General features: G+C 43.6%; 1 protein-coding gene across 1 annotated transcript; it reads left to right on the top strand.

Moving 5' to 3' along the window:
• The first annotated feature begins 992 nt into the window (after nt 1-992).
• On the top strand, nt 993-10,221 carry LOC103189742. Its single transcript, XM_007910244.2, has 4 exons — nt 993-1,038; nt 4,236-4,360; nt 5,224-8,109; nt 9,260-10,221. Exons 2-4 carry the CDS (start codon nt 4,261-4,263, stop codon nt 9,769-9,771), a joined length of 3,498 nt encoding a protein of 1,165 aa, XP_007908435.2. The 5' UTR covers nt 993-1,038; nt 4,236-4,260; the 3' UTR covers nt 9,772-10,221.
• The last annotated feature ends 7,370 nt before the right edge of the window (nt 10,222-17,591 follow it).

The following is a 17,591-nucleotide window of genomic DNA, read 5'->3' as shown; positions in this document are numbered from 1 at the left end:
ACTCACTATCAACAACAACAAAGTAAATTTGTGTAGCTCCTTTCATTTCAGGAGGACGTTCCAAGGTGCTGGACAGACAGAGTTTTGAACCCGGGCTGGCGGTCAGGGTCAGGGAGGGATGAGGTAGGGGGGGGAAGCAGCGAGATCAAAAGCACAGTCGAAGAGGAAGGTCTTCAGATGGACCTTCAAGAAGGCAAGAGAGGGGATAAGTCAGGGGAACTTCGGGATGTATTTCCAGAGGGTGGGGGCAGAGTGGTATAAGACCTGCCCGCCAATAGTGGAGCGAGCGAGACAGAGGACAAGCACCAGGCTGCAGCCCGCTGAACAGGGGGAGTTAGCAGGTTGGTACGATGTTAGGAGGTTACAGAGGTAGGTGGGAGCAAGACCATGGAGGACTTTGAAGGTAAAGACCAGGATATTGAACTGTTTCCTCTGTGTGATGGGAAGCCAGTGGAGTTGGGTGAGAATGGGGTTGATAGGGTCACGGAGTCTGGTGCGGGAGAGAACACAAACTGCAGAGTTCTGGATACCTGCAGCCTATGGACAGAGGAGTTGGGGAGACCAACAAGCAACGAGTTGCATAGTTGAGCCTCGACGTAATGAAAGTGTGTATGGGGGTTTCTGCGGCCTGCGGTGTGAGACAGTGGCGGAGCCGGGCGATGTTGCGGAGATGGGAGAAGGCAGAGCGGGTCGTGGCACAGACATGTTGCTTGAATTTACAACCTTCTGACTCAGAGACAAAGGAGCTACCCAAAGAGCTAGGCTGGCACATAACTTCTGGATATCTGTACTTGACTGATTTGGCAAAGTAGCCCCACCTTCCTGTTTTATTTATTTATTGCAATGATTGAACCGAAAGAGCAATTGAAATTTGACGAATCAAACGCATTAAAGGTTATACTCCAATCACGTGCTGTTGTGCAAATGATATTTAAAGTGAGGGCAAAAGAGAAACTCAGCAATAGCCTGGAAGTTAACTGCTGCACGCAGAGTGAGAGTAACAGACACATCGGAAGCTACTGCAGTTTGTTTACCAAGGTAGGAAACATTGAATTTGGAATCTCTTGTATTGTATATAGTCCTTGTATTATATGGACCTTGAATCCACAACGTTTTGATGCAAAGTACTGCTGATTACTCACATTTATCCAGTGCATTTCTGGTGAAATTAAGGGAGATAAAGTTCCTTTCAGGATACAATTGTATAGAAATGAAAGTGAAGGTTCAAATAATAATAATAATTATCCTTGCATTTCATATAGCACCTTATCACATCATCGAGACATTTCAGAGCTTTACAGGATTAGTTGTGTATTTTGTGAATAGAATTCGGCAGCCAATTGCTCACAGGAATGTCCCACAAATAGCCGTTGAGTGCAGTGATTTTTTTTATTTTGGAGGATTTGTTGGCCAGCCAGGTTCTTATAACAATAGTTCTTGTAATTGATGTTGCACCTTATCACATCATTGCAACATCCCAAAGTGCTTCACAGGAGTTGTAACATGGTTGATTGTGTATTTTGTGGGTGAAATCTGGCCGCCAGTTGTGGACAACAATGTCCCACAAGCAGCTGTGGAGTGACTGACCGATTTTTATTTTGGGGGAATTGTTAGTCTGTCAATGGTGTACCAGCCCGGCTCAGTTTGTAGTTTATGAGTTTAAGCCTCACATCAGAACCTGGAATTTAAATAGTCTAAGATAATACTCCACTGTAGTGCTGGGGAGCACTACGAAGATGGAGGTGCCATCCTTTGGATGATACATTAAACTATGGTTCTGTCTGCTTGTTCAAGACGATTTAAAAAGATTAAAGATTCAGAAAGAGAAGGGATTTTCTTTCACCAGGCGTCCAGGTTGACAATCCCCCAATAAAATTGGTTACTCTCTTGTTGGCTGTTTGTGAGCTGTTGCTACTGCATTGCCCAAAAAACAGTTTCTACACTTTACAGTATATACCATGAAGCACTGTAGGATAATCTCCTGGTGTGAAATGGCCGGATTGTTATTATTATCAATTAATCTGTTTTATAGCATGATTCTAATTCAGTAATCATGATGCAGTCTGGGAGATTAATGCTAACTTGTTTGTTTAAAATAAGTATTTTGGTCAGCCAGGAATCTGCCTCATTTGGAAACCATCCTAAGAGCATCAAAACAATGTTCCACATATCCCGTACATTTGAAAAATTTGTTGTGTTTGGAATGGAGTGCATTGTCTCTCTCTCTCTTTCCCTCAAGGATACACCATGCTTACTGAATTCTCGAAGGGATTGTGCACTGATTGGCAAAAGCCAAGGTTTGCTGTCCACCAAAAATATTTTATAGTACTGCTTGCATTGAACCAGCTAACATTGAATCTCGCTATTGAAAGTACTGATCAGGCTCTTGAATATGTGCCTGATGCTGCTTCTTCTTTGGTAAAATTACGGACTGAAATGTACTGGGGTGATATTGAGATAAACTGAGATATAATAATAACAATAACCCTTGCATTTGATATAGCGCCTTATCACGTCTTCAAGATGTATTAAAGCATTCACAGAATATATTGTAAGGTGAATTGACTATATTTTGAGGGAGAAATGCCTGTTGGATGATATAGAAATACATACAGAGTTAGATGAATTGGGGTGATGAAGAGATAGGGATAGACTGAGGTGCGTAGTGACTAACCATTCTGGCTCAGGAACCTGATTAGTGAGATTGTTACAGAAGTTTGGCTTGATTCTGACATTCCAATGCCAAACATGTCACCTTGGAATCAGTTCATCTCAATGAAAACCTGCTTACCTTTTCCTCCCTCCGCATGCAGGGAGGATAGTTACCAGTTGATCATTTGACATACAACAAGAATGTATATCTGTAATTTGAGCTCTCACTTGATTGATGGCAGCTACTAGGAACTACCTGCGAACTTCTCAATGGGCAGCACAGCTCAGCAAGAAATGTGTGAGAGTATTGCCACCATCTTCCTGTCCACAGTTAGGGCACACATCATTGCCCATTGAGAAATGATTACACATTTGACAGTATTTATCAATAAACTAGTGAGAAAAGTTATTTTTCTATGTTTGCAGGTCTGAGCGACGGCCCATTGTGACGATGGCCAGTGGAGAGAGTAGGACTACTAGTAAAGCTCAGTACACCAAATGCCTTTTTTACTGCCTTATCTACCTGCCCTGCTACCTGTAATGATTCGCTAACTACAACACCCAGATCTCTCTGTACGTTCACCCCCCTTAAGATTGAGCTACCAAGTCTATATTGCCTCCTATCATTTTTCCTACCTAAGTGTATCACCTCACACTTACCCACATTGAAATCCATCTGCCACATGTCAGCCCATTCCACCATGTTCTACTAAGTGGTCAGATTGTTATTATTAACAATTGATCTGTTGCATTATACAGTTCCAGTTCAGTAATCATGACCCATTCTGGGTGATTAATGCCAAATTGTTTGTTTAAAATAAGAGACAGATTGTTTTTTTGGTCAATCAGGTATCTGACAAACATGGAAACCATGCTTAAGAGTCACCAAAACAGAGTTCCACATATCACCTACATATGGAAAATTCCTTGTTTATGGAATGGAGTGAACTCTCTCTATCTTTCCCACAATCAGTCCTACTTTCCATATCCTTGCAAATTTATTCCGTTTCCAGTACCTATCCAATTCTCCTTTGAAAGTTGTTGTAGAATTTATTTCCATCATCCTTTCAGAAAGTGTATTCCAGACCGTAACAACACTCCTGTTCTGACCGTAACAAAGTGAGATGTATTGGGGTGATATAAAGATAGGGACAGACTGAGATGCATAGTGACTGTGAGCCATCTGGCTAAGGAACCTGATTAGTGAGACCATCACAGATGTCGGGCTTGATTCTGACATTCCCTTGTCAAACATGTTCCTCTCAATTAAGATTCAATTACCCTTTCCTCCCTCCCTCACCAAGGAGGACAGTTACCAGTTGATCATTTGACATACAGCAAGATGTATGAGTCCTCACTAGATGGATGATAGTTACTAGGATCTATCTGCAAACTCCTCAATGGGCAGCACAGCTTAGCATCATATGTGTGAGAACATTGCCACCATCTTCCTGCCCACAGTTAGGCCATGCACCTTTGTGCGTTGTGCAACTATTCCACATGTGACAGTAATTATCAATAAACTAGTGAGATATTTCAATGAAATGATCTGTAAAATGTAAGTTATTTTTCTATGTCTGCAGGTCTGAGTTACAGCCCATTGTGACGATGGCCAGTGGAGGGAGTAGGACTATGGAGCTGGCATGTTTGGGCCGTCCATTCCAGTTGGGGATGTTGTATGACTGTCGCTCAGACTCTTTGATCCCAGGTAATGTCATCCCTTCCCAATTTGTGCTCTGCCTAATACAGTGCTCTTGATTTAGACACTTCCAAATACTTACCTGGAAGTGGAAACAGATTGTGTCAGGAGACTAGTGTGAACACATTGTAATAATCCTTCCATTTGATATAGCGCCTTATCACGTCTTGAGACATCTCAAAGTGCTTCACAGAATATACTGTAAAGTGAATTAACTATATATATTGTGAGTGAAACATAGGATCCCCCGCTCTGCATTACCAACCATCAGTCACTACACCCCTAGCATCTGGAGCTCCTTCTCTCTACCAATCCTTATCGAGCCCTCTGTTTCTGTTCTAAAGTGTCGCCTCAAATATTTGAACTATGCCCACCTTCCTCCTGCTGCCCCCTCCCTTACTCAATGTCTAACCGCTCCTTGTGAAGAACCCAGAGACGTTAACCAAAATAACAATATAAATGCAAGTGGTTGTCCCAAAGTGGTAGATGACCAAAACCAAACAAATATCTAACTGTAATCTAACTGACAATTTATACAGCTTAGTTTTCCTTGGTCAGCTTAAAACCAATCGTCATGCTTTAGAGTTTTCAAATCAGACTGGGATTCCACATTTGTATACCTCATACACATGGAAATTTCCTGTGTCCGAATGGAATGCGATATCTCTGCGTGTGGAAGAATGCATCATAATTACCTTCACTGTGAAATCCTATATTGTAACTAGACTTAGTTTAAACCCATTTTCCTGTAAACACTATATTTAAGTTTACATAGACGGCATCTGGTGTGAAGGGCGCTATATAAATCCAAGTCGTTGTTGTATATATTTACCAGACCCTGTGATAATATTAGTAGTGATCTTATTCTGCAGGGGTCACACTGTGGGACTTGGACACATTGAATAATAACCTGTATGAGCATTCTAAGCACAACACAGAGTTTCACATCATTGCGTCAGACTGCATTGAGGACAAAGCCAAGGCCTTGAAGGTGATGGGGACATTGAAGGCAAGCTTGCTGAGTGGATTGGTTCAGGTGGATGGTTCTGCAAAGTTCCTTACCGACACAAAGAAATCTAAGGAACAGGCTCGAGTGACCCTCCAGTATTCCACAACAACAAAGTATAAGCAGTTGACAATGAACCACTTGGGGCGAGGGAATGTGTCATACCCCTACGTGTTTGATCAGGGCACAGCAACCCATGTGGTCACAGCAGTGCTGTACGGAGCTCAGGCATTCTTTGTGTTTGATAGACAAGTCACTTCCTCAGAGAGCCTAACAGATATTCAGGGCATTATGAATGGAGTCATTGAGGCCATCAAGAATGTTGGAATCGCGGGTGAAGGTTCCCTGAAGTTGACAGAAAATTCAAATACCCAGAAATTGACCTGCACATTTTATGGCGATTTTGCTCTTCCGAAGAATCCCACTACATTCCAAGATGCAATGAATGTTTACTCAACTCTGCCAAAACTGTTGGGGGAGGATGGAAAGCATGCGGTGCCTGTCAAAGTCTGGCTATACCCACTCAACCAGGTGGACTCAAAGGCAGCTAAGCTTGTATGTGATATCAGTATAAATCTGCTCAATCGCTCACAGGCCATACTGGAGCAAATCAATGAGGTTGAGATGAAGTGCAATGATATGATGAAAGATCATGTCAGTGTTCAATTTCCAGAGATCAAACAAAAGATCCTGAGGTTCAAATCAATGTGCGAGGAGTACAAACTGGATTTCCAGAAGGCCTTGGCCAGAGTGGTACCATCTATTCGGGGAGGTGGGGAGGAGGAAGGGAAACTGGTTGATATTCTGAAGACCATGGAACAATCACCATTCAGAAGCCAATCACTCACTCAATGGCTGGACGACAAGAACAAGGAAATGTCTGTGGTCAATGGTTATCTCAGAAAAATGAGTAACATAAAAATGGTGAAATCATGCAATGAGTTGAATTCGGAGACACAGGATCAGGACACAGAGTATGTGGTCTGCTTCATATTCACATCGCTGCACCAGGAAGATTTAAATCTGTTAGAAATGGCCAACCACCTTCAATGTGAAAACAATGGGCAAACCCAGCTTCAAACATCAGATCAGAAGCAATGGTTTAATTCAGGGACCGTGTCCCGTGAGATGAGGGAGCGAGCACAATTATTTCTACGATTTTATACAGCCAACAAATTGGACAAAAACATGAAGTTCATCGTTGCATCTGAGCCAGACGAGGAGCATGTTGGAGCTTCCATTTACCTGTATGAAGAAGGAGTTTTGGTGAGCCGTTGCTTCAAGCCTCCAGTTCCCTCAGTTTGTGGAACGACACATGAAAGTGTAACTCTGCGGTTACAGGCACCAGACCCTGGCAATGGCGAGTCTGTCAAGTACTGGGTGCAATATCGCAGCACCCAGGAGGAGAAATGGACAACTCCGAATACTAAGGTGGAATCGGACTTCTGCACCGTAACTGGTTTAACTCCATACCAGGAGTATCATTTCCAATACAGATCAGCATGCCACCCACCCAGTGATAGTGTGAGTGTGATGACACGTCCCATCAGTGTCCCTGAGAATGTTTCAATGTGCCAGGTAGAGGGATTTGATGTTCGAGTCTCCTGGGACAGTCCTGCTCAGATTCAACATGAGGTCACTGTAGATCACTACAAGTTGGAGTATAGAGAAACCATGAACGACTTCTCCAGCCCTGAACCAGACACATGGACAAAGCTCAGAACAAAAGGCAGTGAAACTCTTTACATGTTGGAGCGGCTGAAACCCAACACATCCTACTCACTGAGAGTATCTGCTGTGTGTGGACAGGTAGAGAGTGCACCCAGTCACCTGGCCTCAATAATAACAGACAAGAAACCAAAGCCACAGGCTCGAAAGCCACTTGAAGGAAGCACATTAATTACCGGAAGCCAAACTATTTACAAACTCCCATTACAGATACAGAAACAGAAGAATGGAGAGATTATAAAATACAGCTTTGGAAACCATTCACCCACATACATTGTGAAGACCATCTTGCTTCTTGGAGAAAGAGGATCTGGGAAAACCAGCCTCATCGATGCCATGATCAACAATATCATTGGTGTGGAATGGGAGGACACATTCCGTTACAAACTGACCGAGGAAGAAACAAACAGCTCCCAGGCTGAATCACCTTTAATCATTGTCTATGAACTCAATCACCAAGAGGGATTCAGGATTCCTTTCTCTCTGATTATTGTAGACATCCCGAGATTTGGGGACACAGCACAAAATAAACACATCCCTGAATACATCAGTTATTATAAGCTCTCTCATCGGATCACAGATCTCCTTTCTTCCCCAGAGGGTGTAAAACAGATTGATGCCTTGTGCCTTGTTGTCCAAGCCTCCATAGTGCAATTAACATCTGAACAGGAATGTCAATTTAATTCATTTTTTTCCATTTTTGGCAAAGATATTACTGAGAATGTCCGTGTGCTGGTGAACTTTGCAGATGAACAGCTTTCTCCTGTTCTCGAGGCTATCACCCAATCCGGGTTACCGTGTCCCAAAGATGACAATGGACAGCCAGTTCATTTCAGATTCAACACCTCAGCCATATTCACCCAGACTGTAACCTCTGGAGAATCCACTAATAGAAGCACAGATGATGGGGGGGATGAAATCTTACACAAAATGTTCTGGAAAATGGGATCAAACAGCATGAAAAGGTTATTTGCGGCTCTGACCGAGATGACAACAAAGAGTATGAAGGAGATTCTTCAGAGAGGTATGTAGGAGGAGAGATGGGTATAGATGTTGTGGTGAAGATGGTCATTGACAGGCTAGGATGATCTGAGAAGGGGTTGTCATTCCAGGGGTGAGGGTAATCAATGATGTGCTCAGATGGTCAATGTGGATGGTGGTCAATCATTGTGGTGAGGATTGTCCATAATGAGATGAGGGTAATGAAAATGAAGACGGTCAGTGACTTCATCAGTGTGGCTTATTTGGTCTCCCTCTCATCTCTGTTTCAAGGAATTGTGGGTTCAATCCCAACGTCTGGATTTTGAGCTCACAAAGTCCAGGCTGACGCACGAATAAAGTACTGGAGGTGTATAGCATTGTTGGAAGTGCTGTTCTTCGGATGAGATGTTAAACCAAGCTCATGTCTGCCAGTTTAGGTGAACGTTAAAGAAATGTTAAGGAGAAGAGAGTTCCTCACAGTGTTCTGCCCAACAAAACCCCAAATGAAAATTGTTAATTTCCTGGCTGTTTGGGAGACTTTACTGAGCACAAAAGCTGCCTACAAATACACAGTCCCTTGCATTAAATCCTGTGAAGTGTCTTGAAATATCCTCAAAATGTGAAAGTATCAGGTTGTTTGAGAATGTTAATTAAAATCACTTGGATCTCAGTCAGGCCCCATGGCATAACCAGACAACCAGTTACGTGGAGTCCTGTAGCTCATTGGTTAGAATGCTCACCTCACCGGGGAGAGACCTTGGTGCAGGGCAAAAAGTTGGGCAAGTTTCCTTACTCCACATGCCTCTTTTTACCTTGCAGTAAGTAGTTACCCTGTTGTTAGTCAATTAGTGGATTGCTTTTCCGAGGGTAATAATTCCTTCCAAAGCAAATTATAGGATATTCAATCTACGACAGTTTGTGGGACACTGCTGAGCACTATTGGCTGCCACGTTTTGCCCACAACATAGACAGTCAATTCACTTTACAGTGTATTCTGTGAAGCGCTATGAGACATCTAGAAAACATGATAAGCTGCTATATTAAAATGCTAGGATTATTATTATTATTTACTCGTGACCTTCATGTAATCTGAGACAGACAGAGCAGAAATCCAAACCTCACTGAATGAACTAGTGAAATGTGAATTTTAACTGTCCAAACACCAATGTCAGCATTCTCTGTTTCATCTGCAGCTTCTCTGACTCTGGATCCGAATACAGCCCATCCAAAGCTTATCCTGTCTGAGGACCGGACACGAGTGCGATACGGTGATAAAAAGCAGCAAGTTCCTGACACTCCGGAGAGGTTCAGTCAATTGTACAGTATCCTGGGTTCTGTGGGTTTCACATCAGGAAAACATTACTGGGAGGTGGGGGTGGGGAACAACACATACTGGATTGTGGGGGTGGCCCGAGAGTCTGTGCCCAGGAAGAGTTTATTCACACCAGGACCTAAGACTGGAGTGTGGGGTGTGGAGCTGTACAAAGGGAAGTATGAAGCTCTAACCACACCTTATACCCCACTCTCCCTGAAAACAAGACCCCAGACACTTGGTGTGTACCTGGACTATCCAGGGGGTCAGTTATCGCTGTATGATGCTGACCACATGATTCATCTCCACACATTCACCTACAAGTTCACTGAGAGGCTCTATCCTTACTTCTGCACCGACTGTAAAACTGAGTCACTGTCACTGATTCACTGAAAGGGTAAGGAGTGTTGCCATGTGATGAAATCAAGTCAAATGACTTTGTTCAACGGGAACCCTCTGATATCCAGGAGTTTCATGCAGGAAAGTTCTGTACAAATCAAGAGGGATGGGGTATGGAATGAAACACTGATGTGGATGGGGGTAGTTCATAATTTGGGGTGTGAACAGTCAATGATTTAAGGGTAAGGATAGTCAATAATTTTAATGTGAGCAATCAATGTTTTGTGGTGTGGATAGTCGACGATTTGGAGTGTGGATAGTCGATGACTTGGGATGTGGATAGTTGATGATTTGGGTTGAGGTTAATCAATATTTTGGGTTGAGGGTGGTTAATAATTTTATGGCTCCATCATACTCCACCTTAATAATATTTTTATCACAAAAAAGCTTCACATTTTGTATTTAATGATGTATAGAATAATGCCAACAAATTGCATTCATAAAGCACCCATCACCTATTTGAGAACCTTGGAAAGTCCTCCTGAAAGGCGCTCTATAAATGTTATTTTATATTGTTGTTGTATTACGTTGGGTGTGTGTCCCAAGGAGCTGGACTATGAGAATTTTGGAACTAGGGTGTAATTTGGGACAAGAGAGGGGTGGATGCCATGAGTGTGTAGGAGGGAAGATTATTGAAGGCACAGTTGAAAAATAAGGTTTAAGATGGGACTTGAATGAGGCAAGGGAGTAGATAGGAAGGGGGGCTCCAGCATGAAGTTCCAGAGGGTGGGAACAGAAAGACTGAAGGCATGACTGCAGAAAAGGGAGCAGGCAGGGTGGGGGATATAATGCAGACTAGTACCTGCAGACCGGAGGGTGAGAACAAGTTGGTGAAATTTAAATAGGTCACAAAGGTGTACAAGATTGTGGAGGAATTTAAAGGTCTTGAACTTGATTCTCTGGGGGATGGTGAGCAAGTGATCCAGGGCAAAGAGGAGCTGATCAGCTCACAGAGCTTAGTGCGGAAGAGGATACGAGCTTCAGAGTTCTGAATAATCTGAGCTCAAGGAGGGAAGCGTTGGGAAGTCCAAGGAGCAATGAGTAAACATAGTCAAGCCTGGACATAATGCAAGCATGGATGAGTGTTTTAGCAGACTGATGGGAGAGATAATTGCAGAGACTGACAATATTGTGGAGCTGGAGAAAGGCAGGTGATGCAGATGTGGGGTTTAAAAGGCAGTTGAGAGTCAAACAAAACACCAAGGTTCTACCGTCTCGGTGAGGTGCAGAGTGCATCCATGAACAGTGATGCTGTCAGCACTTGAGGTGAGGAAGCACTATATGAGCCAAGCAGGAGGGCCTCGGTCTTGTCGACATTGAACTGTAGTTGGATTTGATGTCCGACAGACTGGACTGTCCTGGACAGGGACAAAATAAAATTGCTACTGAGCATCAACAAATCACTTCATGCCATGGCTTCTCCTTTCGTCTCCAACCTAAATATGCTCCACTGAACTACCCACCCCTTCACTCAGCTGGCTCTGTCCTCCTGCATGTCCACTGGTCCCTCCCTGCCTCAATCCATCCACTTGATCCTTCTTCCCCATCTTCAGGTCGCACCTGAAGAGTTTTCTCTTAGATTGTGCCTGCCTATGGTCACGTCCCCTTTCCCCACACTTTCCCAGGATGATGAGGCGATCAGAGCAGAGGCAAAGAGATGTAAGAAGTGTCGAAATATCGGAGATGAAGGTGGGAGAGGTTTTAGGGGGCCGGTAGAGGAGGAGGATTTTGAGCGAGAGGAAGCAGGGGTGGGAGAGGGTGAGGAGCTTGAAAAAGGGAAAAGAGTCAGAGGAGTAGGGGGATAGGGCAAGTGGTGTCCTTGAGATAAGGGCTACACCACCGCCACGGCGGTTGGGGCGAGGGATATGGTGGGAGGTGTAGCCGGGTGGTGAGGGTGAAGGTGTCGCCTGGGGTGAGCCAGGTTTCCGTTAAGGCCATAATGTCAACGCTCTCATCAAGGATGAGATCGTTGATGACCAGGGCCTTGTTACAGAGGGAGCGGATGTTTTGTAGTCCGATGTGGATGGAGCGGTTGACAGAAGGGTGTGTGGGAGGGGAGGGGGGTCCAGGTTGTGAAGTAGGGGTGGGGGAAATGGGGATAAGGGAGGAGAGGTTGGCTCTCTGGGTCTGTGTCCGGGGTGGCTGGCTAGTGTGGTGGAGAATGGGACAGTCGGTGTGGCTGCTGCTGGACAGCCAACGCCGAGTGCCACGGTGAGCCTGGCGGAGGATTCCCAGACTGGAACAGAGGGAGGTTGTGAGAGGGTCAAGTGGGGATAGAAGGCGAGAGGGATGGAGAGAGAGGAGGACAGAGCGGGAGGGAGGGGGTGAGGGGGATCGGTTCAAAGCGGCAGCCATAGTGCGTACGCGGGGACCGGGAGCGAGCGGTCAGGTGGATGGCATTATTCCATAGGCTGGGGCAGCCAACCCAACAGGACCATGGTGGGCCCTGATGTGAGCCCTGGGGGGGGGGGGGCGCTGGTTTTTTTTTCTTGAAATATGTCAAGAGGATGTATTTATCACAGCTGAAGTTTGTCAAAGATGTTTTCTATAACAAATCAAGTTTCATAACAATTCTTCAGGTTATAGCTGAGTAAGGTGTTCTTCTATTACACTAACATTTGAAATTCAGCCGGTTTGAGATAATTGCTTCAAGGATATGGTAATGGAAAGATTTTGCATTCTTATCCCGACTGTGGGGAAAAAAAACTATCATAAAAGATGTATGGTTAAACTATAGTTTGTTCAGCCTGGGACACAGCATATCAGGTGCCATCCACACAAAAAGCCATCTTTCATGTGACGATATCAAGTGGTGAAACCAATGGGTTGTGTTTGGATTAAAGACATGGACTGTTCCATCATTTCATCGACTTTCGTTAACTCCAGCAATTTTGAGAAGAAGGAAGACCTCAGAAATTCCAGAACTTCTGAAATCATTTTAAACTTAACGGGAGAAGAACAATGTATAACAACTGTCGAAAATATTTACAACATATAACAACTGTTGAAAATATTAACAACGTATAACAAATGTCGAATAAAGTACAGGGATCGGCTGTCCATTATCAACTTTGACTTTGTGATCAAAATACACAAGCCAGAGATTTCGGGTCTGAACCAAAGAGACTTTCCAGTGATGCAAGAATGTTGCCGCTGTTTGGGACTCCTATCAACTGATTCCATCAGAGAAGCAAGATTTGTATGATTTATGAACTAAGTAATTATTGCTTAATTTACGTTCATATAGATATTTGTTTATGCTATTGACTTGTTTGCTGTATTGTGATATTTTGAATTAACAAACATTACATTTCATATTAAATAAAGAAATTTGCAAGCATAAGTTGCTGAGTGTCTTTGGTTCCTCTGCTCATGGGTCTTTATTTAAAAGAAGGCTACCAAGAATAAGCTGGTCTTATTTTCATTTCTTAGAACCTAATAGTAATTAAGCAGGGATATCATGACATGGCGAATTAACAATTTAGCTTGATCACAAGATCATTGTGTCAGCTCCTGGTATCTGTCTGATCATCGGCATGGCTAGACTTTCTTGTGTTGTACAAACAGAAACAGCTGCAGTGTGGGCAATTACTGTAGATTTTATTCACATAATTTCTATCACAACACATGTGCCAATGGTCATTCTTTATGCCTATATTAATTGTATACCAATAAAGAGATTAACTTGTCGACATGTCTCTCTGTATTAGGTATCGTCAACAATACTTCCTCATTCTGCTCTCCCACACAATAAATCATCAAATACAATTTAAGTAATGCTTTACACTATTTAGCCCACGTTTCCTCTGTGCTCTGGAGTGAGGCAATGGCGGAGTCTGGCAATATTACGGAGGTGGTGGTAGGCATTGCCAGTTATGACATGGATGTGGGGAAGAAAGGAGAGTTCAGGGTTTCACAAGATACCCAGGTTCCTGACTGGCTTAGTGAGGTTGAGTTGAACTGGATCCTCTGAAGGATAGGGAGCCAGTGGAGTCGAGCGAGAGTGGGGGAGATGGGGTCACGGAGTTTGGTACGGGAGAGGACATGGGCTGCAGAAGTCTGGATTATCTGCAGCCTGTGGAGGGAGGAGTTGGGAAGGCTGACAAGCCAGGTATTTGCAGAAGCCTGGAGGTGATGAAAGCATGATCAAGAGTTTCAGCGACCTGAGGGGTGATGTTGTGGCGGAGTCGGGTGATGTGTGGGAAAGAAAAGACAGCTGAGGATGGTACAAGACACCCAGGTTCCTGACTGGCTGGTGAGTTGAAGTGTGCAACCATGGAGGTTGATAGTGCCAGAGCCTGAGGTGCAGAGGCGCTGGCGTGAGCCAATCAGGAGGGCCTCAGTCTTGTTCACATTCAACTGTAGGAAATTTGCCCTCATCCAGGACTTGATATCCGACAGGCAGTCTGTGGTCTTGGAGTTGAGGGTGGAGGCAGAAAGATAGAGTTGGGTGTCATCCGTATACATATGGAAGTTGACCCCATGTCTGCGGATGATGTCACCAAGGGGGATCATGTAGATATTAAAGAAGAGACAAGGACAAGCCCCGGGGAACACCAGATATGACAGTGCGGGGGCTGGAGGAGAAACCGTTAGAGGCAACAAAGTGGAGATGGTGAGAGAGATAGAAATCGAACCAGGCAACGGCAGATTCAGTAAAGCAGAGAGGCAGTGTATGAGGATAGAGAAGTGAACAGTGTCGAAGGCAGCAGAGAGGTCGAGGAGGACAAGGAGGCAGAGGGAGCCCTGATCACAGATGTTCAGAATGTCATTAGTGACTTTGACCAGGACTGTTTCCTTGCTATGGGAAGTGCAGAAGCCGGACTGGAAGGGTTCAAAGAAGGAATGGCGAAAGAAAGTAGCAGAGCTGGAACGTGACAACTTGTTCCAGGACCTTGAAGAGGAATGGGAGGTTAGAGGTGGGGTGTAGAGAGGAGGGATAGGTCCAGGGAAGGTTTTTCAGGATCATAGGATCATAGAATCACAGAATTGTACAGCACAAAAAGAGGCCATTCGGCCCATCAAGTCTGTGCCGGCTCTTTGAGAAGAGCAATGTAATGTCAATCCCACTCCCAGCCCTTTCCCCATAACTCTGCAAATCCGTCTTCCTCAAATATACTTCCACCGTGTTTTGAAAAGTAGTTATCGAATCGGCCTCCACCGCCCTTTCGGGTAATGCATTACAAATTCAAACAACTCGCTGCAGGAAAATATTTCTTCTCACCTCTTTTTAGAAAGTAGTTTGAATCTGTGACCTCGAGTCACTGATACACTCACCAGTGGAAACAGTTTTTCCCTTTCTAACCTATCAAATCCCCTCATGATTTTGAAGACCTCTATTAGGTCCTCGTAACCTTCTCTGCTCCAATGAGAATAATCCTAACCTACCAGCCTTTCCTCATGATCAAGGTCCCTCATTCTTGGTACCATCCTCGTAAATCTCGTCTGCGCCCTTTCCAATGCCTTAACATCCTTCCTATAGTGTGGTGCCCAGAACTGGGCGCAGTATTCTAACCGAGACCTAACCAGTGTTTTATATATGTTAATCATAACCTCCTGAGTCTTGTACTCTGTGCCCCTATTTATAAAGCCTAGAATCCCATATGCCCTTTTTACAGCTTTATCTACCTGTCCTGCCATTTACACTGACTTCATCAGCAACTCCTTGTAAATCACTGTCCATAATTCATGTCAATATAATTGATAGTGAGGTAATAATTTCATTAATTTTTATGAGGGAGATTTACAGTTTTGGTGTATGTCGATTTAATTATTGATTTAAGCTGTGACAAATAGGTCTATAAATGGTATTACACTATCAGATGTTGGATCTCCAGTGCTGGAAGATCTTGCGGAGACTGAGGAGTCAGGAGCTTAGAATGGATGTTGGGTGCACACCCAGGCTGCTTTAAGAGGCTGAAACAGGACAGGGTTTCTGGAGCCACTGGAGCACACTTCAAAGTTCAAATAAACATTTATCCCACGAAAAGCACTTTCAAAATGTAGTATATACTGCTGTTAGTGGTCTGGATTTCAGCCTGTCTGCTTTCAGCACTCTGGCACTCCTTCCTGTAATCTCAGTCACTGGGCTCCTTCTATCCCTTGCTTCATTTCTATCTCAAGATATTTCTCAACTCACCACTTGGCCTTCCACATCCCAACCCTGCCCCTCCATTCTCGAGTCCTGATCCTTGTCTGTTCTACGCCTTGGGATATTCTCCCAGTGTTAAAGGTGCTGTACAAATGTAATTTTGTTGTTGTTGTAATCAATGTCTTACACAGATTCCTCTTGACACAATGCAAATTTACAAAGCAATTGGTAATTTACGTCTGTACAGTTCGATTCACATCGCAAGGTGCAAGGAATCGAGTGTTTTCCATCCATTCTGATGTAGGATTCAGGAGGACTGGGGGTGAGATGAGTGAAGGAGCATTCCAATATGATGGACTTGAGGTAGACCTTGAAGTAGGTGAACGAGGCAATGATGGGACGTTATTTTGGTATACTGATCTAGAGAGTGAGGAGAGAAAAGAGTGGGAGCTGAGGCTGTTTGGGAAAGAAAAGACGATCAAAAGTGAAAAACAATAAATATTTACTTCAATAATGCAAACAATGATTCTGTCTTCAGACAGCCATGCTTTAGTATGAAGTCCAGAAGCCCATTGTGGAGTCCTGTAGCTCAGTGGTTAGAGCACTCGCTTTGCAAGCGAGAGACCTGAGTTCAATTCCAGGCAGAGGGCCAAACCTTGGGCAAGTTTCCTTACTCCACACAGAGCCTAATAATAATCCCTCCAAAAAAACAAAACAATAATAAATTGGTCATTTTCAATCTACGACTGTTTGTGGGACATTTGTGCGCAATTGGCTGCCGCGTTCGCCCACAAATATACAGTCAATTTACTTTACAGTGTGTTCTGTGAAGCGCTTTGGGAAGTCCTCCCGACGTGAAAAGCGCTATATCAAATGCAAGGATTATTATTATTATTATTATTGTTTACCTTTCAGACAGTAAATTTCTTTGATAATAGTATTTTTGTGGCCTTTTTAACAAAAAGCAATTTCACATCGGAGTCAGGAGATTTCAATGGGGTGCAAACACTGGCATCAGTTAGAGGCCTGGACAGGACAGGGACCCTGCAGCTACTGGCACTCTTCCATGTACAAATAAATATTTATCCCGCAATTATATCTGTCAATGCATCTTCCGTCTAACCCTCGTCATGGAAATGGAAATTCAACAATAAACTCTTCACTCACTGAATGCTGAGGGTCTGAGTGTCTGTAACCTCATCCAGGGTTGGAGCGATATACTCTGATAGAGTCATTTACATTTACACTCAAGTAATAAAATAATCCACACACATCATGCCAGTAAAGCTATCTCATATCAAAGCTGATGAAGTTATCAACTTAACTATCAGTTATATTGACAATAAACTATGGAAAATGATTTACTATAAGTTGACAATGAAGTTACTGTAAATGTCTGGCAATCTAGGACTTTGCTCACAATCCTGGTTGATTGGATAAATTGCTTTATAGAATAAAAGACAATTCTTACCTTTCCCCACCCTTCTTGGCTCCCACCCTTCAGCTCAGATGTCAATCCCTGGCTGCCCAGCATTTTGGATCATCACCCGGACGAGAAAGGCATTGTGTAAATGCAATTTCTAATAATCCTTGCATTTGATACAGCAATTTATAATATTCAAGACATCTCAAAGCGCATTACAGAATATACTGTAAAGTGAATTAACTGTGTCCTACTGATACGAAAGGTTCTATGTAAATGTAACTTATTTGTTGTTTTATA

The sequence above is a fragment of the Callorhinchus milii genome, unplaced genomic scaffold, assembly GCF_018977255.1.
Source record: "Callorhinchus milii isolate IMCB2004 unplaced genomic scaffold, IMCB_Cmil_1.0 Scaffold30, whole genome shotgun sequence".
Classification (NCBI taxonomy): domain Eukaryota; kingdom Metazoa; phylum Chordata; class Chondrichthyes; order Chimaeriformes; family Callorhinchidae; genus Callorhinchus; species Callorhinchus milii.
This window is presented reverse-complemented; position numbering and strand designations above follow the sequence as displayed.

Bases quoted from the DNA above. Each gene is read 5' to 3' on its own strand.
- LOC103189742 (XM_007910244.2), top strand. From the start codon at position 4,261: ATGGCCAGTGGAGGGAGTAGGACTATGGAGCTGGCATGTTTGGGCCGT. The intron at 4,361-5,223 runs GTAATGTCATCC...CTTATTCTGCAG, and splicing joins CTCAGACTCTTTGATCCCAG to GGGTCACACTGTGGGACTTG. The intron at 8,110-9,259 runs GTATGTAGGAGG...TTTCATCTGCAG, and splicing joins GAAGGAGATTCTTCAGAGAG to CTTCTCTGACTCTGGATCCG.